This window comes from Pseudophryne corroboree, chromosome 4 (genome assembly GCF_028390025.1).
Source record: "Pseudophryne corroboree isolate aPseCor3 chromosome 4, aPseCor3.hap2, whole genome shotgun sequence".
NCBI lineage: Eukaryota > Metazoa > Chordata > Amphibia > Anura > Myobatrachidae > Pseudophryne > Pseudophryne corroboree.
In genome coordinates, this window is record NC_086447.1 from 509154646 (window position 1) to 509181075 (window position 26430).

The 26430-nt window shown below is 45.8% G+C and overlaps 1 protein-coding gene across 1 annotated transcript in view; it reads right to left on the reverse strand.

Moving 5' to 3' along the window:
* Positions 1-18865: 18865 nt before the first annotated feature.
* Positions 18866-26430, reverse strand: part of ROS1 (ROS proto-oncogene 1, receptor tyrosine kinase) — a 311501-nt gene continuing 303936 nt past the window's right edge. Inside the window, 2 exon segments of the mRNA XM_063919336.1 lie at positions 18866-18898; positions 18900-19008. Of these exon segments, the coding sequence (XP_063775406.1) occupies positions 18866-18898; positions 18900-19008 (142 nt within the window).

Below are 26430 nucleotides of genomic sequence, written 5' to 3' on the forward strand. Positions count from 1 at the left end.
GTGCAGCTGTGGACTGGACGGGTGAGAATAGCCGTGGATACGGCTTCACTACGGCTTATACTAACCCCAATGGTGCAGCACGCTGTGTATTAGGAATCCAACTGCTCATGTTATTTAGTCATTAAACGGGGACGCCCGTTAGAACTTCTTCTAAAACCGATTTTGAGATCCCTCGGATAGGAGATCTTAACAGCGGCAGTGTGTGTTTAATAAATCATTATAGCGTGTTTCCCAAGGGACATTGATATTAATATTATCATACTGAAACTGTTCCAGCGGGAGGATTAAAACAGCGATGGTCCACTAACGAGGTTTATTGTGACCACATTTCCTTCAGATATGTCTGGGACTTTGAATTATCAGTGAACCTTTAACATTCATTCTAGGAGGCTATTTAAGGAGTGATAAGTGTTTTACTACTGTGGAGTAAAGTGTATGATTGGAAAGACACATTTGTTTCAATAGAGTGTGTCCATTCATTAAAAGTGTATCCAATGTGCACATCTGTGGTTTAACAAGTAGTAGGGCTAATTGGATTGCTTAGATGTCAATTTGTATCCTTTAGAGTAATATATGTATTGATAAATTTCAGATGGTTTTATGTGAACTGATAAAATTAAATTTTAATAAAATTCTCTTTATTGTGGACAGCGCTTTCTATTTTGTTTTTAGTTTGCTAATTATATTGGGATTCAATAACCCATATTGAAAACAGCAGTCCATAATTAAGGAGAGGTAAAACTTAATTGAAAGCTTGGGAACTGGATTAACTGACACGCATATCAGGTTAGCGCTTTCTTATTTTTTTAGGTTTGTCTGTTTGCTTTTAAGCAACACTACCTCCACTTTGGGAAGATGTGACTCTCAATCCTTTGTATAGATGACTATGGAAGTCATTCCATCCCATTTGCATGCTGTTTTTCTTCGCAGCTGTGCAAACAGGTCTGAACTGTGGCAGCGCACGAGCCCCAATGCGCATGCGAGTCATTGCCTGGCGACAGGTGTCGCCAGGCAGCGACCAGAGCAACGACAGAAGTGTTCGCAGCAGCGACTGCTAGAAGATTGACAGGAAAGAAGGTGGATTTGGGTGTCAACCAACCGTTTTCAGGGAGTGGTGAGGCAAACGCAGGCGTGTCGAGGCGTTTGCAGAGCGGGTGTCTGACGTCAATTCCGGGACCTGTCAGGCTGAAGTGATCGCAGTAGGTGAGTAAGTCAGAAGCTACTCAGAAACTGCACAAAATGTTTTTGCTTAGCTCAGCTGCACAAGTGATTGCCCCATTGCTATGCAAAAAAACCCTCCCCCATAGGCGGCGTCTATCTGATCAAATGGACTGCAAAAAGTTTCAGCGTGCGATCAACTCAGAATGACCCCCTATGTCATCTAGATACACAGTAGCATATGCCTTATGCAGTTTTAAGAGCTTATCCATAGCCCTTCTGGAATGCGACAAGTGCACCATGCAGGCCAAAAGGCAATACCTCATAAGCCCTCGGGTGTAGAGAATGCAGTTTTTGGCTTGGCAGAGGCTGTTAAGGGTATCTGCCAATATCCCGTGTGCAGTCCAAAGTGGTCAGATATTTACTTTCGGCTAAGTTCTATACCAGTTCTACCAGTCTATCCATGGCATAGGACATGTTTCAAAGAGGGAAACTTTATTCAAATATCTGAAGTCATTGCAAAAGTGTATTGTTCCATTGGGTTTCAGGACTAGTACAATAGGTGCAATTCCACTCGCTGGTGTATTCTTCCACAACACCTAGTTTAATCATATTTTCAACTTCTTGCTTTAACGCAGCCAATCTAGCCTCCGGTATGCGGAAGGGCCATGCTTTACTACCCCAGGGGGTGTGATTATATCATGTTCTATAAGAGTGTTAAACCTGGAAATAGGAGACAAGATGTCTCTGCTTTGAGACACCATTTGTACCACCTGATGCCATAGAGGTAGTATCAAGGAAGAATGACTAGGCACCCCACAGTCCTCTGCTTTAATGTGTAAAACTGAAGGCACAGGGACTTCCTCGTGCCACGATTTTAGTAGGTTGACATGATAAATTTGTTCTTCCAGCCTTCCACCCAGCTGGCAAACTCTGTAGTTCCTGCCAGTGTGCAAAGTGGTTACGTCCCTGGGTAGGAACAAGAACTAATACTTTGCCCTCCAGGTTAAAAGAATGGACTCCTACTCAAGTGTCATATAGCTTTTTGTAGACGCTCTTGATTCTCCTATAAGTGTTGTTTCACCAGATGACCTATCCTCTTATATAGTTGTGCAACAAATTGGACTACATTTGGTTCTTTGGGCTTTTATTGCTCCCAGTCTTCCTTGAGGATGTCCAAAATGCCTCTAGATTGTCTTCCATACAAGAGCTCAAACCGACTAAACCCCATTGAGGCTTGTGGTACTTCCTGTACTGTGAACATTAGGAAAAGAAGGAGAGTATCACAGTATTTTCTTTCTAGGGCCAATGCCTGTCTAATCATTTGCTTTGAAATATGGTTAATATGTTCCACCAGTCCATCCATTTAGGGTCATTTAGGTGCAAAGAGCCTTTATGCCAAGTAATTGACTTAACTCTTTCATCAATTTTGACATAAAAAGAGTGCCCAAGTAGTTAAGATTTATTTTGGAATCCCCAACCTCACCATAAAGGAGTAGTAGCTCCTTAGCTATAGTATTTGACTTGATATTATGCAACAGAATAGCTTCCAGATAGAGCATGGCATAATCAAATATTACCAAAACATATTGCTGGCCCAAAGCCAATATTTCCTATGGACTCACCCAACAGGTACATGCCTATTCACTCAAAGAGGAACTAAAACCACCGGAATAGGAATTGAGGGGGGGTGGGGGGGACTGTAATCAGGTTTAGAGATTTTTTTCTGACATACTGGCTCTTTTAAGATTGGATGTTATGCACTGTATCGGTTACCGCCATGTCCAGCCAGATCCGGTCAGCAATAGCTTCCTGAATAGGGGAAAGTCTTTGGAGCTTTGGAGCTATGGCTGCCACTGCCTTAACTGTTTGACATTTTAGTGTAAGCAGTAGGCAAACCCGCTCATATTCCTCTGTAGTTTCATGAATTTATTGCACTTTCACCTTAAGCAACATTGCTGACATTTCTTTTGGAATGACAGAACTGGATACTAATATTAGCTCACTTCCAGAGTCCACAAGAGATGATGCAGCCTATTGGTTTATCAGAACAGTCACCTGAAAAAGCAACAGATACTCTGTATCAGGAGACATAATACAGCAATTAGGAAAGGCGGGACCCAGCCGATCAACTGTACAGTCCATGGGTTCCTGACTGTTTGGGCATTAAGAATTAACATTCTGAAAGTTGTAAGGTCCAGTAAAGCCATGGATACAGTAGACTATGACTAGAATCTCCATCATATGGCCAGGTGAATTGGTTTCTGGCTGCAACCAGCTTTTTAACAGTTTGGAGAGTTTTGCCAGCTGTGAACGAGCTGCTTTACCCTTGATGAAATGCCAATCATGGTCCTGTCACTCCTATCTGAGCCAAAAGCACAGGGTTTTTTGCTAATTAGAAGCCTGTTCGGAAAAAATAAAAAAGGCCTGCTGAGCTTCAGTACTCAAATATGGCGCCAGCTGTTCCGCCTAAACATTTGGCAGCCTTTTAAGAGTCTTCCCGGTTCTCCAAAAGACTAAGAGATATGCCTACACATCATCTGAGGAGGTCATGTTGATGTCCTCCCTCAACTCCGTGGAGCCTTGGCAGGCCCCACTGTCGCAGTCGCCTGAGCACACTGAAGCTTGTGAAATGTACCATGCCTGACTCTTGGCTAGCTATGGACTTCTTTAATGACTACCAGCCTCCGTTCACACAGTTGTGACCTGTCATTCCACCTTCAGCAGTGGATGGTCTGCTTCCAGCTCCACAGAAGTCAGCAGTCTCCGAAACCCAGTTGCATCATCACTGAGGAGCTGGCCCCTGATCCTCAGCACCTGCTAGTGAAGGAATCTTCTACACTCTACACAATCACCAGTCTCAATGAGTCCCTACTGCCCCTGTCTGCATCTTGGTGAGAGCCCTGGCTTCAATTCATCCCTTCGCTTCAATTCATCTCTTCTAAATCCACTTGTGTAACACTACTGGCTTGGTCTGACACCGTTCCAGCTGGCAGCTGTCCCAGGGGAAAGAGGGACTTCTCAGCTCCACAACAAATTCCTTTGGCTTCCCCGCAACCAATTCTGCATCTGACTGCTGTTCATTGTCTTTTGCTCCACCTCCAGTGACTGTTGCACTAGATTCTCAATGTGGAAGAGGCCATCAATAGGATTGACTAAAGCTTCATGTGTCTCATTCTTCTTTGGGGCATGTCTTCACTGTATTTTAATCCCTCAGTGTCAGTCATTACAGTGATTCAAGATGGCCCTACTGCTCATAGCCTGGCCCTATACCCTGACGACAGCCTCCTCACAGTCACAAACACCTCATCTCTTTTCCCCCCACCAACTTTCAGAATTGCATTATTATGATATGACAAGCTGTCTAATTTTTAAATAAAGTCAGATAAAATGTAGGCGCACCCAATAAACATTGCCCTCCCCATGCCCCAAGCCATCAAATCCACATTCAAGTTCTGGTGGTGCTCCTCCTCTGTGAAATATCTGTGCATTCATCTCACACCATCCTATGATTCCCTCTACTTAATTTACCCCTGCTGCTCACATCAAAAAAGACCTTGTGACATAGTCCAGCCACTTCATCTCTTGGATTGGTAGAATGTGTACCAAAAAATTAATATTCTCCCCAGTTTCCTCTACCTCTGTCAAACTCTCTCCATTCATGTTTCATCCCTACTTATGACCCATCTTCAACGTTGTCGCAAGATTTATCTGGGTGGTTCAAAAATTTTGTGTCCTTTTAAACATTCTAGGAATGGAGGTTTTGGGCTTTCTTTCTTTCCAGAAATATTACTTAGCTATCCATCTCTCAAGCTGCCCTAACCCTTTGTCACTGGTTGGATTTAGAAGCTGCTTCATTGGGCTTTCTCTCTACTTACTCTGTTTTTCTACTTTGACCAGAGGCTCATTCTTTACCGGCTTCCTTAATAACCTCCCTTTTATATCACCTCTTTGGAACAATAATGCCTTCCCTATGGTCCAGGGTCTCACAACTTTTGATCCAAATTTCTCCATGATCTTTATCCCTTAGCCACCTTTCCCTAGTTGTCTACTCTGTGTGATTAATGTGGCCTTTCTTCTAAATGTTTCTACTAATATCTTCAGCATTGCCTCTATCAATCTAGCTCCTGACATAGACCACAATATACTTCTTTGGGGACTTTTATTATCCAGTGCATGAATTCCCGTTGGCTCATATCGTCTCTCTATGGCCTTTTGATTTCCCATAAGCAACTACTAAGGAGCTCCTGGAAGAGAAAGGAAGAGAATGATAGGGACCTGGAAGAGAGTGATAGGGGTGGATCTGATACCAGAGAGCTTGAATAGCATCAGACAGAATGCCAAAATAACAACTATATGTGTGAGAGGTAAAGAAAATACCTACCAATGCATGTTCTGCTGGTAAATAGTGCTTACACATCTACATGCTATTTTCAGTTATTACACCGAAAAGTGCTATAGGGGCTACGGAGAGAGGGGCACTCTTGGTCATAGCTGACGGTTCTACCCACTAATTAGAGAATTTGTATTGCTATTAATCACCTTATAGTCTTCCTAGAAGGAGTACCACCGCATATATGGGATATAACTGCTGTGGTCTCAAATCGATAATTTGCAAAAGCAGTCCCCATTGCTGTTTATTTGCAATAATCATACTTGCCTACTCTCCCAGAGCGATAGAGGCTCCTCAAAATAGTTTGGTGCTCCTGGCTGCCCAGAAGGGTGGACAAGTCTCTCTGGCTGCCTACCTCTAGGCTTCAGTCGACCACTTCCCGAGTGAAGTGGGCAGTCCAGGCAGTTGCTGATGTGATTTGCATTAAATCCTGTCATCGTGAGTCTGAGTATCAGAGGCGAGTTGCACTGAGAAACATGTTAGCTTGGAGCAGAACAATACAGGAGGCAGATCTAGACGCAGCAGGAGGAGATAATTTGAATATGGGAGCAGGTCCAGAGCAACTCCAGATGAATTAGGGGCAGAGAACTTACATTGCACAATTGCTCAGACAGTTGACTAAATTTGTCACTTTTGTTCAGGTCACTATGTTGCCTCTTTGGTAGGCTTATTACAGCAAGTATGGTAGCAGCACAGTGATGTGTAGAGAAAACCAGACCTGACATGAATGTAGTGCAGTCTCAGTGTACAGACTTCCTGCTGACCAAGTACAGACTTCCTGCTGTGTGGACTGGATGATGCCTGTCTAGAGGAAAGCATAGTTCAGCACTTTAATAAAATGCTTTTTTTATGGGTGAACAGAATTGAGTGGGGATCCCTATTTCTTTTTCTAACTGTCAAAAAAATAACATAAGAGGACATGGTGACAGGTGCTAATAATGTAGTGCTAATTGATACTTTATAAATAGAACCAGTAGTGATTTTAGTATACATTTTTTATAATTCAAGTGGTGTGCAATTTGCCCATCTATTGCTGCAGGCTGCTATAACAAATCTCTTAAACTGAACGACTGAATATACTGAGAGCAAAGAAACTGAAAAGAAACCAGGGTCAACAACAGGGGGGTCAAAGGGGACACCTGTACCGCACCCCAAGGATCAGAGGGGCCCCAAAGAAATGCCTTTTGTCCAAATAAGGTGGCTAGCTGTAGGTGGTGTGGGCGTAGCCTCAGAGTGACAGGAGGCTCTTACACACAGTGACTGTGCGGTGTGAGTGTGCACCTGCTCTTTCGGATATAGCTCTGTTGCAGGCATGGGACATGGCAGCAGCAGTGATGTGCGGTGGGGTGAGGCAGGGCCTTTCCTCTCATACTAACATTTGTGCAAGAGTTTTGAATGCATAAATTGTATTATTCTAATCATTTTTATAGCGAAAACTGTGGAGTAAAAAGTCTATGGCAGGTGAGGCAGTGCCTCCCCTGGCTAACTTTTCCGCACATCTCTGATCAAAACTCACCAAATTTCCAGGATTTTATACTTCTGCACCTGTGTATAATGCCCAGATGTACCCTTTGGCTCATATATTGCATGTCAATCTGGCTCTGGTGCTAGCCAGTGCCTCCTAAGCTATTTAGCTCACCGCAGCAGGGTCTGGATACTGGGGAGTGCAGCGAAGCTGAGTCTCTCCCCAGGGTAAGAGAGGCTTGGTGAGGGGATACAGGGCTTTGGGATGGGATGGGGAGCTGGGAATGCAGCATGGAGTCATTGGGGACTGACTGTGTGGTGTGTGGAGGAAGGTGAGATACACATATTTATACATGTATATAAAGATCTATATATATATTTGCCACTGTTAACTCCCTCCTCTGCCCACCACCACCTCCTCTCCCTTCCTCATTGTCTGCTCTTGACTTTGCCACTTATTTCACATCCAAGATTGACTCCATACGTCAGGATATCACTTCCCACCAGACCAGCAACCAGCCACCACCCATCCCTTGCCACCCCTCCCCTTCCCTCTTACCAACTCTGACATCTTTCTCCCATGTATCTGGCGAGGAAGTCATGGCCCTCATCCGTTCCTCCCCCCCCACAACCTCCCCGCTCGACCCTATCCCCTCCCACCTCCTCCGTTACCTCTCCCCTTCTGCCTGTTCCCATCTTGCCCACCTTCTCAATCTCTCCCTTTCATCAGGCACTGTCCCCTCTGCCTTCAAGCATGCTCTTGTCTCCCCTATTCTTAAAAAACCTACCCTTGATCCTAACACTCTCTCCAACTATCGACCCATCTCTCTCCTCCCCTTTGCCTCCAAACTTCTTGAGCGTATTGTCTATAATCGCCTCACTGCCTTTCTTTCCTCTCACTCACTGCTTGACCCATTCCAGTCTGGTTTCCGTTCTCTCCACTCCACTGAAACTGCCCTCACAAAAGTCTGCAATGACCTCCATGCAGCCAAATCTAAGGGCCACTACTCTCTGCTTATTCTTCTTGACCTCTCTGCTGCTTTTGACACTGTGGACCATCCTCTCCTTCTGCAAATCCTTCACTCTCTTGGTCTGCGTGATACTGCCCTCTCCTGGCTGTCCTCCTACCTCTCTGATCGTTCCTTCTCTGTCTCCTCTCATGATGCTACCTACCCCCCACTTCCACTAACTGTTGGTGTCCCCCAAGGCTCTGTTCTTGGTCCTCTCCTTTTCTCTCTCTATACGTCCTCTTTAGGTGAACTCATTAGTTCTTTTAACTTCCAATATCACCTCTATGCTGATGACACTCAAATCTACCTCTCCTCCCCTGATCTCTCCACGGCTCTCCTCACTCGTACCTCAAACTGTCTTTCTGCTATCTCTTCCTGGATGTCTCAGCGCTTTCTTAAACTCAACATGTCTAAGACTGAGCTGATCATCTTCCCACCCTCCCGCACAGCCTCACCTCCCACAATCTCATTATCCATTGATGGCACGACTATCTCCCCTAGCCCCCAAGTACGCTGTCTTGGCGTAATCCTTGACTCCTCCCTCTCCTTCAAACCACACATTCAGCACCTCTCACAAACCTGTCATTTTCATCTCAAAAACATTTCTAGAATCAGACCTTTTCTCACACAGGATGCCACTAAGATCATTATTCACTCACTGATTATTTCCAGACTGGACTACTGTAATCTCCTCTTAACTGGCCTCCCTGACAATCACCTCTCTCCACTCCAATCTATCCTCAATGCTGCTGCCCGGCTCATCTTCCTCACCAAACGCACTACGTCTACCTCCCCTCTCCTACAGGCCCTCCACTGGCTTCCCTTCCCTTTCAGAATCCAATTCAAACTTCTCACACTCACTTACAAAGCCCTCACCCACTCCTCTCCCATCTACATCTCTGACCTTATCTCCCTTTACTCTCCCACCCGTCCTCTTCGCTCTGCTAATGCACGCCGTCTCTCCTCTCTTCTGATTACTTCCTCCCACTCCTATCTCCAAGATTTTTCACGTGCTGCTCCCTTTCTCTGGAATTCTTTACCTCTCCCCCTCAGACTCTCCACCTCTCTACAAAACTTCAAACGGGCTCTTAAGACCCATTTCTTTACCAAACCTAGCCAAATCTCAACATAACCCTCTGTTCCACGCTCTCTATGTACCCCATCTGTGTCATCCCTGTCTGTCTACCCCTCCCCTTAGAATGTAAGCTCTCACGAGTAGGGCCCTTTTCCCTCATGTGCTTATACTTTTCTTACTTTAATAATCCTCAACTGCCCAGATCCCACAGTTTTTTGACCACCTGGAACTTATCTCTATGTTTACTGGTGTAGTTATGCTTAGTTGCCCTGTACTTGTCCTATATTGTATTCAACTGTAAGTCACTGTTTTCCTATTTTTTATGTGCATTTGTACTCTGTAATTGGGCGCTGCGGAACCCTTGTGGCGCCATATAAATAAAGGATAATAATAATAATAATAATAATATATATATATATATATATATATATATTTATTTATTTATTTATTTATTTACAGTTTCTTACATAGCACAGCATATTCCTATGTGCTTTACAATATATAATCTGAGGGGGCCCCAGAGTTATCACTGTACCAGACCCCAAGATTTCTGTTGCCGGCCCTGAAAGGAACAGCAATATTTTGCTTACACTGACTAATCCGTGCAAACAGAGAAAAAAGGTCCGTACAGTACAGTGGCGGATCCAGGGGGGGGGGCACTCATGCCCGTGCCCCCCTGTCATTTGTGGCCCCCCCCCAGGCGTCGCACAGGGAGATGACGGGCGCCCGCTGAGATTGTGTTACCAGTGGGCGCCCGTCTCTCCTCACCGAAAGCCGGAGGCAGGAGCTCAGTACTGAGCTCCTGCCTCCGGTGCTGTCACTGTGCGGCGTGCGCTATGGGAGAGACGTCAGTCATGACGTCTCTCTCATAGTGCTGAGGAGCGGACGCCAAGAGGAGGAGTACTGCAGCGGTCTGGAAGCGGGAACGGGGCTCGGTAAGTATGTTATGTTTTCTCTTCCTCAGTGCAGCGGGGGTATCTACTGGGGGCAAACTACGGGGGGGACATTACTACTGGGGGGCATCAACAAGGGACATTACTACTGGGTGGGGGGGCATTACTACTGGGGGCATTATTACTAGGGGAGTATCTACTGGGGGCATTACTACTGGGGGCATTACTACTGGGGAGCATCAACAAGGGACATTACTACTGGGTGGGGGTATTACTACTGGGGGCATTATTACTGGGGGAGCATCTACTGGGGGCATTACTATTGGGGGCATTACTACTGGGGGGCATCAACAAGGGGCATTACTACTGGGGGGGCATTACTACTGGGGACATTATTACTGGGGGGCATCTACTGGGGGCATTACTACTGGGGGGTCATCTATTGGGGGCATTACTACTGGGGGCAGCTACTGGGGGAAAACTACTGGGGGACATTATTACTGGTGGCATCTACTGGGTGTATTACAACTGGGGGCATTATTACTGTGGGGCAACCACTGGGGGCATTACTACTGGGGGTCATCTATTGGGGGCAAACTCCTAGGGGGCATTACTACTGGGGGACATTATTACTGGGGGGCATCTACTGGGGGCACACTATTTGGGGACATTATTACTGGGGGCCAACTACAAAGGGGCTAACTACTGGGGGCAAACTACAGGAGGGCATTACTACTGGCGGCGTAACTACAGGGGCATTACTACTGGTGGCGTAACTACAGGGGCATTACTACTTGGGGGCTAAACTACGGGGGGGCATAACTACAGGGGCCAAACTACTGGGGGATAACTACAGGGGCCAAACTACTGGGGGCATTACTGCTGGGGCTAAACTACAAGGGGGGCATAACTACAGGGGCTAAACTACAATGGGGCAAACTACATGGGGACATTACTACTGGTGGCTAAACTACAAGCAGGCAAACTACTGGGGGCATTACCACTGGGAGGCTAAACTAAAGGGGGGTAAACTACTCGGGTCATAACTGCAGGGGCATTACCACTGGGGGCATAACTACTAGGGCGCTAAATGACTGGGGGCATTACTACAGGCAACATTACTACTGGGGGCAATACGGGCATTGCATAAGGGGCACCACTACTATGGGGTCTATATAAGGGGCACTACCAGTACAGTGGACATTGCATAATGAGCGCTACAACTGTGTGCATTGTATAAGAAGCGCCACCTCACATGCACCGAAGCCGCACGCAAATGTACTTGCCCCTTCCATGGTGCCCCCCTTATCATTTTCTTCTGGATCCGCCCCTGGCTACAGTATGCAGTGTTTCCTAAATCTATAAAAACACTTATTATTTCCAACCAAATCGGGGAGTACAAGTTAAGAGTCACATATTATTTCATGACTGCACTCTGATATCAAGGGAAACATTTTATAACCAGGGCCATTGAGACAGCCACGGGGCCTGAGTACTGAAGAGGGAGTGGCCTCAGTAGCTGACCCAGGTCACTGCCAAGCCTTTTCAATAGACCAGGGCCCAAATAATTAGTACCCACTCCACCATCTTCTTGGCATCCCTGTTTGCAACTTATCCCTATAGTTGAATCCTATTATTTAAAATGGTTTCCCAAATTCAGGCCATTTTCATTTATTAGTTTGTACGGGATGTAGTCACCCATCCCGGCAGTTGGGATCCTGGTAGTGAGCATACCGTCACCGGGATCCCAGCCACCAGAATGCCGGCAAGGGGCCCATGACTATTCCCACTTGTGGGTGTCCCTGCAAGGGTCTTCATTGCGCTGGCACCTCCTGCCTGCATTCTGGTGTCCAGGATCCCGGCGTCAGTATGTGAATAAAGACAAAGTGACTTTTTTTACAATATACTTTATCACTTTAAAAGTCCTTGAGTGTTGTCCCTTTTCCCTATATTTGTTTAATGATGCAATTCACCCCAGCCAACATAGTGGCCACCTGCATCTCCCCTCCGTGAGGTGGGGTGGGGTGGGGGGGGTAGTTGGGTTTGCAGGTTAAGGGGCACTAGGCTGAAGCTTTGCCTAGGGTGCAGAGAGACCTTGCACCGGCCCTGTTATATATGTGACAATAAATATATGTGTGAACTTTTTGACAAACAGCGCATGTACAGTATTTTGTCTGCCTATAGAAGTTTATGGGCTTCATTCTCTAAGAAGCCCCCGAAACACAGAAGTTACTTCTTCGCCAGAAGAATATACTCTATAGTATATTGCAAGAGTATTGCAAGTATTCATGCATACCAGCACCGGAATGTATTGAAATCAATTTGCAACACAAATGTGAGATCCAAAAGAAAAGAAAAACAGATTGAAGACATGCAATGGGCTGGTTTTCTTTGTAAGGACTTAGGACCCTATGCAGCACGGATTGCAAAATTGAGACAACATAATCCAACCGATTATCGAACGACTGCACGTGCGCACCATTCGCATTGTCCGTGCACACTTGCGATTTGCGATTATTTTTGCGAAAGCATTGTGCTGCAATGCAATTGCCTTTTGATTGACAGGAAGCCAGCAATAGTGGAAGAAACATGCTGTTTTGTGGGTGTATTTGTAAAAATGCAGATGTGGCAGGGTGTTTTTCGGGTGGGTCTGTGACATCAGCGATGACCACTTCCAGCCTGGCGCAGATGGAAAAAATCTTCGATGTTACGGTATTTGCGTATGGTTATGTGATCACATTGCGCATTGCGATGCAATTGAAATTTCTGCAATGGGCTTTTTTTCTTTATTTCTGGGTGGCAACTATTTGATCGCAGTAACTGCTTTTTAGCAGATTTTGCGTTCCGTGCTGAATATGGTCCTTAAGCCATTTTTCATTGTAAAACTATGAGGCTGTCAATGTTTTCTAGAACACATCAGTGAGTAATGACTGGAAAGACCCCAGGCCATAGCATTTCATCCTTAATCAACCATAATTTTACTTGTCAGGAACTTACCTTTAGTGCTTTATTGCTTTGTTAGGTAATTCAATACAAATACTAGCTGGGTGAAAATAAACACTATGTTAATTGATTTAAAATGGAAATAATTAGGTTATCAATCCCTATTATAAAATTCTATTCCAGCATTGCAATGTAAAAATACACTAAAAAAAAATACATTTATTTCATAGGTTTTTAATGATGTTTATAAATGTGTAATCTGCAACGTTTTATTTATGTATACTGTTTAATCATTTTAATTGTGCTGCTTGTGTTTAAATCAGTGACAGTAAGGTTGACCATGTTAACTGTCCAGAAAACATTTACTTGCTGGAGTTGACAGTGTACACAGGGAGCCCTCTACTGGAGAAATTAATGTTTGAAAGTAAATCCAGTAAAAAAGGCCCACTGTAGAGTTGAAAATATATTTTATGCTATACTGTTGTGTCTATGTTCCCTTCATGATCTGGACCAGGAAGCGACAGCACAAGAGAGCAGAAGCGAACTTCCGTCCTTAAAGCACCTTAATGTTTTATCCATTTTCCGTTTGTTTGAGGTTATATTGTTCTATCTATGTACCATTGTACCCTAGCGGGCTCGCTTCGCTCGCCACGCTTCGCTCGCCACGCTTCGGGCTCAGTATCTCTCTTTGCTCACCACAGGTTACTATTCAAAATAGTTGGTGACATGGACCCAGGGACTTATGGGAAAGGTCCTCTTCATGAAGGGTAACTAGACTTTACCCTGCTAGTAGCACAGACGAGTCAGCGATCACTCGTCTCACGCCCCCTTTACCTGTGGACACGCCCCCTCTATCAATCGCCATGCCCGCTCTACCCATGGCCATGCCCCCTGTATCTTTTTTTTACTAGACAATGTTGGAGGGTATGACACACACATACACACAGTACTTTATTTCTGGTGATGGTCAGCTGTACCATTATTTGGGTATGTCTAAATTCTCAGAACTAGTCCCTGAAGCAGGACGGAATCAGTGAATTAAATTCGTAAACTGATAAAATATGGATCTCAAAACTTGTCCAGAGTGCAAAAAAGTTTTGCATCAACTTGTAAATGTAGGTTAGTACCAGTACCATTAGTACCAGTAAATGTTACCATAGAACATACACATTTACCTCCCAACTGACCATCTTTGAAAGAACTATTTCTCCTTGGACCCAAGTCTTCATTATCCTTATTTGTAAACTGTGTCTCTTTGAGGTGAGCTCTATATGGAAATACGCTTACTGTAAACTAACTCCTTTAAATAACTATTTCACTCATACATTTATACTGATGGTAATGATTTTGCCGGCCGTGGATCATGAGCAGAGAAGTGACATTTCTGGTATGGATATTGGGGAGTGCATAAAGAAACATAAATACATTTAGCGATTTTGTTATCATTACATATAATTAAAAATCAAATTAGCAAAACAGCAAAGGTGTAGGGTTTCCGGCATGTGATTTGCATTTTCTTTGTTAGTTATAAATAAAACCAAAACAATTCTTCCATGTTGCTTTCTATAAACGCTAATTCATGAGGACATGTACACTGCAGTCTTTTGCCTGCAAGTCTTTCTCTAAATAAAATAGTCCAAAAAGCAGGAAAAAAATATAATCAAAGTACTAAAAGTGCATATGGGATGTTCCATGGCATTTATTTTCCCGCCTTTAAAATGCACGTTTCTGTATTTGTTGTCTAGGAAGGGGAGGAAGCAAACTTGTAAAAATGCAGCATTCTTTTACAGAACACCATAAAACACAGCTTGTTCTTCAAGTAAAAGAATAAGATAAACCTTCGAAAAAATCCTATGTTGCCTTTTGTCACTCAAAAATAGAAATAAAATGTCACACGACAGTTACAAATGTTTATAATCCGTGGATTGGCATGCAATGACTATCAAACCTGTCAAAACTGCTGAAACACTGACATCTCTACTCTTTAAACCCTAAGCCAGCCACTGATAGATTGTGTGGAAAATGACAGTCTGCTAGAGCGAAGCAAAAAAGGAACAATTAATGATCCTTTACTTTGCTCTTCATGTTCAGAACTATGTTTAGGATAAACGGAATTCAAAGAATTCCCCACTTCCAATAATAACTGAGTAATGGCAGCAGACAATATAGTTTACTGGCAGGAGCAGCATACAGGCGCTGAGTGCTAGGTCAATCCCATAAAAAGATTTTTCCTGACTTAAGCAGCTTGCTCTTCTGGGTGTTTGGCTTTGTAGACAAACAGAATGTGTTTTACTTGAGTACATTTGTGCATTAACAGCTTATGCTTAGGCAATTGTTGTATGGAACACGTAAAAGCAATATCTTTCTACAATAAGGAAACACTGGGGTATATTTACCAAGGTGGGAGTGGGTTTTTTTTTTGTTTGTTTTTTTGGGATCTGGTGATGTTGCCCATAGCAACCAATCAGACTCTATTATCTTCTAGAAGCAGATAGAGAAATGTTAAGCATAATCTGATTGGTTGCTATGAGCAATATCACCAGTTCTAAACAAACTCCTACCTTAGTAAATTGCCCCACTGTGTCCATGGGTAGGAAAAATGACAAAGCTGTCATATTCCATAGACAGCCCATCTGTAGGACACTTAAATGTAATTTTACACATAATTCCATATATAGATCAGATTTCAGGAAAACATGACTTCAAAGCAGAACTAAGAAACAAAACAAATGAAAAACAATTTAAAATGTCCAAGTAATTGGCATGCATTCAGTATACTGATTCATTTATCATTCAGAGCAATCAAAATTCCTTATCAAGGAGAATGCTTTTTTTTATCTTTGTGGTTAGAATGAATGATATAAATATTTGAGGAAATGTTATACAAGTATCTCGAAACATATATTGCTAATAAATGGGAGATTCAGAGATGTGCACAAGACTAGAATCATTGCCACACTCAGTGACGTCATACATTTATACAGAAATTAATTTCTTATATACAAATGATCAAATATTGTGTCAAATCATGATAACCAATACATCCAACTAAACTGAAGAGTTAAGTTGTGAAAGTGAAGCAATGAGCATATACACTTATAATCAGTAGTTAAACACACTTTGGATAATGAACAAACTACCAGGAAACTATGGGACTATGGGACTAATTCAGACCTGATTGATGCTGTGTATTTTCGCACAGCAGCTGATCTGGTCTGAACTGCGCATGCGCCGGCGCTGCAGTGCGCCGGCGCATGCCAGACAGCGGATGGCCATCTCAGCCCTGCGATCGCCTCTGCCTGATTGACAGGCAGAGGCGGTTGCTGGGAGGGAGGGGGCGGGCCGGTGTTTTAGGGTCGTGGTCCAGGCAACACAGGCGTGCCCGGAACGTGCGGGGGTGGGCAGCGGCGGCTGTGACCCGGAGAGCGACGAGTAGCTCCCTGCCAGTGCGCAGGAGCTGCACTTGCAGGGAGCTACTCCTCAGGTACAAAAGCATCGCCGCCGTGCAATGCTTGCGTACTTGTGCGGTTGGGGGGGGGGGGGGGGGTAGGGCCATACATGCAGGGCGGACCAGACCCCGCATGTCAGAGCAAATGATAGTAGCCGTGCAAAATTTTGCACAGCTACGATCAACTCTGAATTAAGCCCTATATTTGTTGACCCATATATTACCAAGCTGAAGTGATTTGGGGATAAACGTCTGCTATAGAAATCACTGATAAATAACACTAATAATTTCAGTGTAAACTCAATACAATATATCTACAGCATATCTACAGAAGATATAAAATTAATGGGCCAATTCAGATCTGATCGCTAGGCTGCGTTTTCTCACAGCCTGCGATAAGATCTGAACTGCGCATGCACCGCAATGCACAGGCGCGACAGACCGCAGCAATGGGGATCGTCAGCCAGCGACGGGATGATGCGAAAATTCCAAACGCATGGCGATCGCAAGGGGATTGACAGAAAGAGGGCGTTTGTGGGTGGCAACTGACCATTTTCAAGGAGTGAAAGCGTTGGAATGGAGGGTGTCTGGCGTCAAATCCGGTCCCGGACAGGCTGAAGTAATCGCAGCATCTGAGTAAGTCCTGGGCTGTGCAGAGACTGCACAAAATCAGTTTGTGCAGCTCTGCTACACATGCGATCGCACACTTGCACAGCTAAAATACACTCACCCTGTAGGCAGCGATTATCCAATCGCAGGGCTGCAAAACTCACTGCCCAGCGATCAGGTCTGTATTACCCCCTAAGTTTGCAGGGATCCTGTTTGCTGTAATGGAATGGAGAGGCCTAATGAGCATTGTTATCATTAACTTCTCCTTTCTGCTTTCTAATATTGACGACACATGATTTTCTCTATGGACAGTGATGGTGACATGTCCAGCCATTATTTTTTTTAATGAATCCTGTCGGCTAAGGCACTGAAAAATTGCCCATACTGCCCTCTACCAAATCATATGATTGATGATGCCTGATAGTGAGTGCACATGATTCACCATATATACAACATTCACTGCTGATTACAATGAAAAGACTTCCATATTCTTACTAGTGGCCAGTCCAACTCCATATCCATCCTACTATAAACCTTGAAATTATGTTGACAGACAGCACATTTTTTCCTGCATTTCATTCATTCATGCAAGTTAGGTAATTTACATTGGGGGTAATTCCAAGTTGATCGCAGCAGGAATTTTGTTAGCAGTTGGGCAAAACCATGTGCACTGCAGGGGGGGCAGATTTAACATGTGCAGAAAGAGTTAGATTTGGGTGTGGTGTGTTCAATCTACAATCTAAATTGCAGTGTAAAAATAAAGCAGCCAGTATTTACCCTGCACAGAAACAAAATAACCCACCCAAATCTAACTCTCTCTGCAAATGTTATATCTGCCTCCCCTGCAGTGCACATGGTTTTGCCCAACTGCTAACACAATTCCTGCTGCGATCAACTTGGAATTACCCCCATTATCCACTGATTTCCTTGGCAACTGTCTTGGTGCACCAATGCAACACATAATATTTATACTGAACTTGTTATTAGGTCTATAAGAATGGTTTAAAGGGGCTTTCCTTCCAGAGAGAACCGTAATGTACATGTCCTCCTCTAAATATTGCTAAAGGCATTGCTTTCTAATCCTGGCTTCCTTCTGTGTATTACCAAAGCCTTCATCAGTGAAAATGTATTTATTTTCTTATGCTGGTCGGGTTCTGGATGATAGATCGACAGTCAATAGGTCAAAAGTGAACAGGTCAACACCATATAGTCGACATGCATTAGGTCGACAGGTAAAAAATGTCAACAGGTTAAAAATATCGACATAACAATGGTCTACGCAAGTTTTTGAGGGTTTTTTTCAAAGTTTTTCATCATTTACCATCCACATGGACTATTTTTGGGAACAGTAACCTGCCCGAAGGGTCGTGAGCAAAGTAAGCCTGCAAGGGTTCATGCTTCCACTACTTTGGCTTAGATATGGTTTAATATACAAAATGCCAAACCTTGTGTCAACCATTTTTATGTCGACAATTTCGGTTGACCTTTTGACCCCGCAAACCTTTTGTACTGTATGCCCTTTTCACGTTCACCTTTTACCCTGTCAGCCTAATGCATGTCTACCATATAGGGTTGACCTTAATGACTGTGAACCTATTTATTGTCGTCTTTTGAACCACACCCATGCTGGCCACGCATGTTATTATATTACGAACATGAAGCTCAGAAGTAACCACCAGATAATCTGATTACATTGGCATGTTTGTAAAGATGTTGGCAAAAGATGTACATATTGGGATCTGTTTAAGATAATGGCAGTTTGCAGTGATTTTAAAGAGTGTTGTCCTCTGATTTATGGAAAGGTAGGACTGTAGATTACACCCCTATCCATAACAGTTGTTGTACTAATAGATCAATCAGAAAATTATTTACTTATATAGCATCAGGGCAGTTTTCTGGGGAGTCAGTCCATTCTCTGCCCTGAGCGCACATAATGCAAAACCTCTATGTTAGAGTATCCTTGGTAAGGTTGTTGTCCCAAAGTAAAGACTTCCCATAAGAGAATACCAAATGACCTGAAATAAACCCAGAAAGATGATTATTACGTAATTCCATAACTGGGATAAATATCCATAAGATGATATGAAACAATAGAAAAGGAACAGTTCAGAGATCACATGCTTAATGAGAGTGGATTTGATTATTGTTTATGACTTTTTGTGTTTCTTTGCTTAAGCCTAAAGGCTTGGCATAGAAATAAGGGGGTACAGTACTATTGAGATTGTTTTCAAAGGGGATGCATGTGATGGGGCTACTCAGATGACATATGTGTAAAAACGGTTATTTGCATTACAGAACAGTATCTCATCTAATTAGTCACCCAGGAGCAATTGGGGGTACTGTAGGTTTTTCTTTTTTCACACTGTGCTCAATTTTTTTAGCACCTCCAGAGAAAGTCCAATTTTTACTAAAATCTGTATTTGAAAAAAAATTGTGGGCACTTGCTTTGGAACCCTTTGGTTGACAGCCCCCATTTCCCCATGACTAATTAAGCAATTGGAAGTTTCTAATTAGATCAATTAGACCATGATTACCCACCTTCTGCAGCACAGTCCTCCTCCACATTTAATCTCTTCTCCAGCACCACCGACAGCAGCTTCCAAGGACTAAGCTCACGTACTACCTCTCACTCTGCTCCTCCTTCCTGCACAAACCACACTGCATTACGCTACACTGCACTATCCCTAACCCTGCACCTGCACCCCCCACACACTGCACTACACTACCGCTCACCCTGTGACTGATACAGTATTTCTCTAACGTCCTAGTGGATGCTGGGGACTCCGAAAGGACCATGGGGAATAGCGGCTCCGCAGGAGACTGGGCACAAAGTAAAAGCTTTAGGACTAGCTGGTGTGCACTGGCTCCTCCCCCTATGACCCTCCTCCAAGCCTCAGTTAGATTTTGTGCCCGAACGAGAAGGGTGCAATCTAGGTGGCTCTCCTGAGCTGCTTAGAGTAAAAGTTTAAATAGGTTTTTTTATTTTCAGTGAGACCTGCTGGCAACAGGCTCACTGCATCGAGGGACTTAGGGGAGAGAAACGAACTCACCTGCGTGCAGAGTGGATTGGGTTTCTTAGGCTACTGGACATTAGCTCCAGAGGGACGATCACAGGCCCAGCCATGGATGGGTCCCGGAGCCGCGCCGCCGGCCCCCTTACAGATGCTGAAGCAAGAAGAGGTCCATAAATCGGCGGCAGAAGACTTTCCTGTCTTCATAAGGTAGCGCACAGCACTGCAGCTGTGCGCCATTGCTCTCAGCACACTTCACACTCCGGTCACTGAGGGTGCAGGACGCTGGGGGGGGGCGTCCTGGGAAGCAATGAATTTACCTTAGTTGGCGAAAAATACATCACATATAGCTCCTGGGCTATATGGATGTATTTAACCCCTGCCAGTTTTCCAGAAAAAAGCGGGAGAAGAGCCTGCCGTGAAGGGGGCGGGGCCTATCTCCTCAGCACACAGCGCCATTTTTCCCACACAGCTCCGCTGGTAGGAAGGCTCCCAGAATCTCCCCTGCATCCTGCAACTACAGAAACAGGGTAAAAAAGAGAGGGGGGCACTTATTTGGCAAAATAACAGATATAAGCAGCTATAAGGGATAGACACTTATTGTAAGGTTGTCCCCATGTGATATGCAGCATCTGCCCCCACTCTGACCCCTGCTGAATACAACAGCAGCCGCTGCCCTCCCACAGGGGGTTAATAGACTGCCCGGTCGCTAGGCAACCCCAGTGGCCGGACCGTGACCTGGAGGAGACTGGGGTGATTGGCCGCCCGCTGAGCGGGAGAAGGGGAGGAGGAGTCGGGTGCGCGCGTGAGAGGGGAGGAGAAGCTGACAAGCGGAGAGACGGAGAGGAGCGCGACCAAGCACCGCTACGCGGACAGAGGGAGAGACGCGACTGCACCCGGCCACAGGGAGACGGAGACCAGCGCGACTAACCGCCGCTACGCTGGGTGGGAGAGCCGCTGGCGGAGGGCTGCCACGGCAAAGTGGAAGAGCCGCCTGGAGGAGAGCGCATCCCGCCGCTGGGCTACCAAGGGGACGTGTGGCGCTGCCTGCTGTGAGGGAGCTGTGCCGATCCTCGGGAGGAGAACTAAAGTACAGGTAGCCACTACGTGGCCAACCCTTTATAACCCCTTCTCTTTCATCTGCTGAACAAGAGGCACACTGTCTACACACACCCCTGCTAATACATACTGGCCCACTATAAAGCCCGAGTGGTGCACCCAGGAACATTATATCCCCTACCCGCTGTGGAGACTGAAATAGACAGGACACTGAGGCATCATAGCACCCTAACCACCCTCACTTCGGGTCACTACCTCGCTTCCCCGTCACCCACGGAACTTAGGAAAACCGCTAAACTGCAGCACCCACTCCTCTATACCTCCCCTGTGCATTGATCACTCGCCAGCCGTGGGGTTCCGTGCTATTGGCAAGGACATACACTGAACTTCCCTGGATTATATATGCATGGGGCCAGAAACCCCTCCTTATTGAGTTCATAGTGCCACCTGGTGGCGCATTCAGCGTACTACCTAAGTTGCAAGGAACCTGCTTTTCTAAATACCTTCTTGAAATTGTTAAAGTTTTGAACAAGCATTTGTGTCATTATGTTGCCATGTTTATGCTTATCTTGGGAATTAAATGTGAAAAAGGTAATGATTCTAATCGCAATGTATTAGGTTTACTAATCCCAAACCCGGTTTCCCTTCAGCAATAAATCTTTGTTACTGTATCCCACCGTAGTGGTCCTTTCACATTTGGGGGTGTTGTCTGTACTGGGGTATCTCCGTCCTTCTGCCCAGGTCCTATAGAGGTGTCCGCAGATCCCAACTGGCTCCGCACAAGCAGGAATTGGACGACCAGAGGGGCCGCAACGGGACGAACACGAAACTTCAGGTGAGCTCAAGCGCGTATTACACCTATACATATATAGCGCTCTGGTGTGTGCTGGCAAACTCTCCCTCTGTCTCCCCAAAGGGCTAAGTGGGTCCTGTCCTCTATCAGAGCATTCCCTGTGTGTGTGCTGGGTGTCGGTACGTGTGTGTCGACATGTATGAGGAGGAAAATGAGGTGGAGGCGGAGCAATTGCCTATAATGGTGATGTCACCCCCTAGGGAGTCGACACCTGAATGGATGGCCGTAATTAAGGAATTACGTGACAGTGTCGGCACGTTACAGAAAACTGACGACATGAGACAGCCGGCAGCTCAGTTAGTGCCTGTCCAGGCGTCTCAAACACCGTCAGGGGCTATTAAACGCCCGTTACCTCAGTGGGTCGACACGGACCCAGACACAGACACTGACTCCAGTGTCGACGGTGAAGAAACAAACGTATTTTCCAGTAGGGCCACACGTTACATGATCACGGCAATGAAGGAGGTTTTGCACATCTCTGATACTGCAAGTACCACAAAAAGGGGTATTATGTGGGGTGTGTAAAAACTACCCGTAGTTTTTCCTGAATCAGATGAATTGAATGAAGTGTGTGATGAAGCGTGGGTTACCCCCGACAGAAAACTGCTAATTTCTAAAAAATTATTGGCACTATATCCCTTCCCACCAGAGGTTAGGGCTCATTGGGAAACACCCCCTAGGGTGGATAAGGCGCTCACACGCTTATCAAAACAAGTGGCGTTACCGTCTCCAGAAACGGCCGCCCTTAAGGAGCCAGCAGATAGGAGGCTGGAAAATATCCTTAAAAGTATATACACACATACTGGTGTTATACTGCGACCAGCAATCGCCTCAGCCTGGATGTGCAGTGCTGGGGTGGCTTGGTCGGATTCCCTGACTGAAAATATTGATACCCTGGACAGGGACAATATATTATTGACTATAGAGCATTTAAAGGATGCATTCCTATATATGCGAGATGCACAGAGAGACATTTGCACTCTGGCATCAAGAGTAAGTGCGATGTCCATTTCTGCCAGAAGAGGATTATGGACGCGACAGTGGTCGGGGGATGCGGATTCCAAACGGCATATGGAAGTATTGCCGTATAAAGGGGAGGAGTTATTTGGGGGCGGTCTATCGGACCTGGTGGCCACGGCAACGGCTGGGAAATCCACCTTTTTACCCCAAGTCACCTCGCAGCAGAAAAAGATACCGCCTTTTCAGGCTCAGTCCTTTCGTCCCCATAAGGGCAAGCGGGCAAAAGGCCACTCATATCTGCCCCGGGGCAGAGGAAGGGGAAAAAGACTACAACAGACAGCTTCTTCCCACGACCAGAAGCCCTCCCCCGCTTCTGCCAAGTCCTCAGCATGACGCTGGGGCCTTACAAGCGGACTCAGGCACGGTGGGGGCCCGTCTCAAGAATTTCAGCGCGCAGTGGGCTCACTCGCAAGTGGACCCCTGGATCCTGCAGGTAGTATCTCAGGGGTACAAATTGGAATTCGAGACGTCTCCCCCTCGCCGGTTCTTGAAGTCTGCTTTACCAACGTCTACCCCCGACAGGGAGGCGGTATTGGAAGCCATTCACAAGCTGTATTCCCAGCAAGTGATAATCAAGGTACCCCTCCTACAACAGGGAAAGGGGTATTACTCCACGCTGTTTGTGGTACCGAAGCCGGACGGCTCGGTGAGACCCATTTTAAATCTGAAAACCTTGAACACTTACATAAAAAGGTTCAAGTTCAAGATGGAGTCACTCAGAGCAGTGATAGCGAACCTGGAAGAAGGGGACTACATGGTGTCTCTGGACATCAAGGATGCTTACCTCCATGTCCCAATTTGCCCTTCTCACCAAGGGTACCTCAGGTTTGTGGTACAGAACTGTCACTATCAGTTTCAGACGCTGCCGTTTGGATTGTCCACGGCACCCCGGGTCTTTACCAAGGTAATGGCCGAAATGATGATTCTTCTTCGAAGAAAAGGCGTCTTAATTATCCCTTACTTGGACGATCTCCTGATAAGGGCACGGTCCAAATCGCAGCTGATTCCGACGACACGTCTGCTGTTCCTAGGGATGATTCTGGACACAGTACAGAAAAAGGTGTTTCTCCCGGAAGAGAAAGCCAGGGAGTTATCCGACCTAGTCAGGAAACTCCTAAGACCAGGCCAGGTGTCAGTGCATCAGTGCACAAGGGTCCTGGGAAAGATGGTGGCTTCTTACGAAGCGATTCCATTCGGCAGATTCCACGCAAGAACTTTTCAATTGGATCTGCTAGACAAATGGTCCGGATCGCATCTTCAAATGCATCAGCGGATAACCCTGTCTCCAAGGACAAGGGTGTCTCTCCTGTGGTGGTTACAGAGTGCTCATCTCCTAGAGGGCCGCAGATTCGGCATTCAGGATTGGGTCCTGGTGACCACGGATGCCAGCCTGAGAGGCTGGGGAGCAGTCACACAGGGAAAAAATTTCCAGGGCTTGTGGTCAAGCATGGAAACGTCACTTCACAGAAATATCCTGGAACTAAGGGCCATTTACAATGCCCTAAGTCAGGCAAGGCCTCTGCTTCAGGGTCAGCCAGTATTGATCCAGTCGGACAACATCACGGCAGTCGCCCACGTAAACAGACAGGGCGGCACAAGAAGCAGGAGGGCAATGACGGAAGTGGCAAGGATTCTTCGCTGAGCGGAAAATCATGTGATAGCACTGTCAGCAGTGTTCATTCCGGGAGTGGACAACTGGGAAGCAGACTTCCTCAGCAGACACGATCTTCACCCGGGGGAGTGGGGACTTCACCCGGAAGTCTTCCACATGATTGTAAACCGTTGGGAAAAACCAAAGGTGGACATGATGGCGTCTCGCCTCAACAGAAAACTGGACAGATATTGTTCCAGGTCAAGGGACCCTCAGGCAATAGCTGTGGACGCTCTGGTAACACCGTGGGTGTACCGGTCAGTGTATGTGTTCCCTCCTCTTCCTCTCATACCAAAAGTACTGAGAATCATAAGAAGGAGAGGAGTAAAGACTATACTCGTGGCTCCGGATTGGCCAAGAAGGACTTGGTACCCGGAAATTCAAGAGATGCTCACGGAAGACCCGTGACCTCTACCTCTAAGACAGGACCTGCTCCAGCAGGGACCATGTCTGTTCCAAGACTTACCGCGGCTGCGTTTGACGGCATGGCGGTTGAACGCCGGATCCTGAAGGAAAAAGGCATTCCGGATGAAGTCATCCCTACCCTGATCAAAGCCAGGAAGGATGTAACCGTACAACATTATCACCGTATTTGGCGTAAATATGTTGCGTGGTGCGAGGCCAGGAAGGCCCCTACGGAGGAATTTCAACTGGGTCGATTCCTGCATTTCCTGCAAACAGGACTGTCTATGGGCCTCAAATTAGGGTCCATTAAGGTTCAAATTTCGGCCCTGTCGATATTCTTCCAAAAAGAACTAGCTTCTGTACCTGAAGTTCAGACGTTTGTCAAGGGAGTACTGCATATACAGCCTCCTTTTGTGCCTCCAGTGGCACCTTGGGATCTCAATGTAGTGTTGGGATTCCTAAAATCAGTTTGAACCACTCACCACTGTGGACTTGAAGTATCTCACTTGGAAAGTGGTAATGCTGTTAGCCCTGGCTTCAGCCAGGCGTGTATCAGAATTGGCGGCTTTATCCTATAAAAGCCCTTACCTAATTTTTCATACGGACAGGGCAAAATTGAGGACTCGTCCTCAATTTCTCCCTAAGGTGGTTTCAGCATTTCACTTAAACCAACCTATCGTGGTGCCTGCGGCTACTAGGGACTTGGAGGATTCCAAGTTGCTGGACGTAGTCAGGGCCCTGAAAATATATGTTTCCAGGACGGCTGGAGTCAGAAAATCTGACTCGCTGTTTATCCTGTATGCACCCAACAAGCTGGGTGCTCCTGCTTCTAAGCAGACGATTGCTCGTTGGATTTGTAGTACAATTCAGCTTGCACATTCTGTGGCAGGCCTGCCACAGCCAAAATCTATAAAAGCCCATTCCACACGGAAAGTGGGCTCATCTTGGGCGGCTGCCCGAGGGGTCTCGGCTTTACAACTTTGCCGAGCAGCTACTTGGTCAGGGCCAAACACGTTTGCTAAATTCTACAAATTTGATACCCTGGCTGAGGAGGACCTGGAGTTCTCTCATTCGGTGCTGCAGAGTCATCCGCACTCTCCCGCCCGTTTGGGAGCTTTGGTATAATCCCCATGGTCCTTTCGGAGTCCCCAGCATCCACTAGGACGTTAGAGAAAATAAGAATTTACTTACCGATAATTCTATTTCTCATAGTCCGTAGTGGATGCTGGGCGCCCATCCCAAGTGCGGATTGTCTGCATTACTTGTACATAGTTATTGTTACAAAAATCGGGTTATTGTTGTTGTGAGCCATCTTTTCAGAGGCTCCTTCTGTTATCATGCTGTTAACTGGGTTCAGATCACAAGTTGTACGGTGTGATTGGTGTGGCTGGTAATGAGTCTTACCCGGGATTCAAAATCCTTCCTTATTGTGTACGCT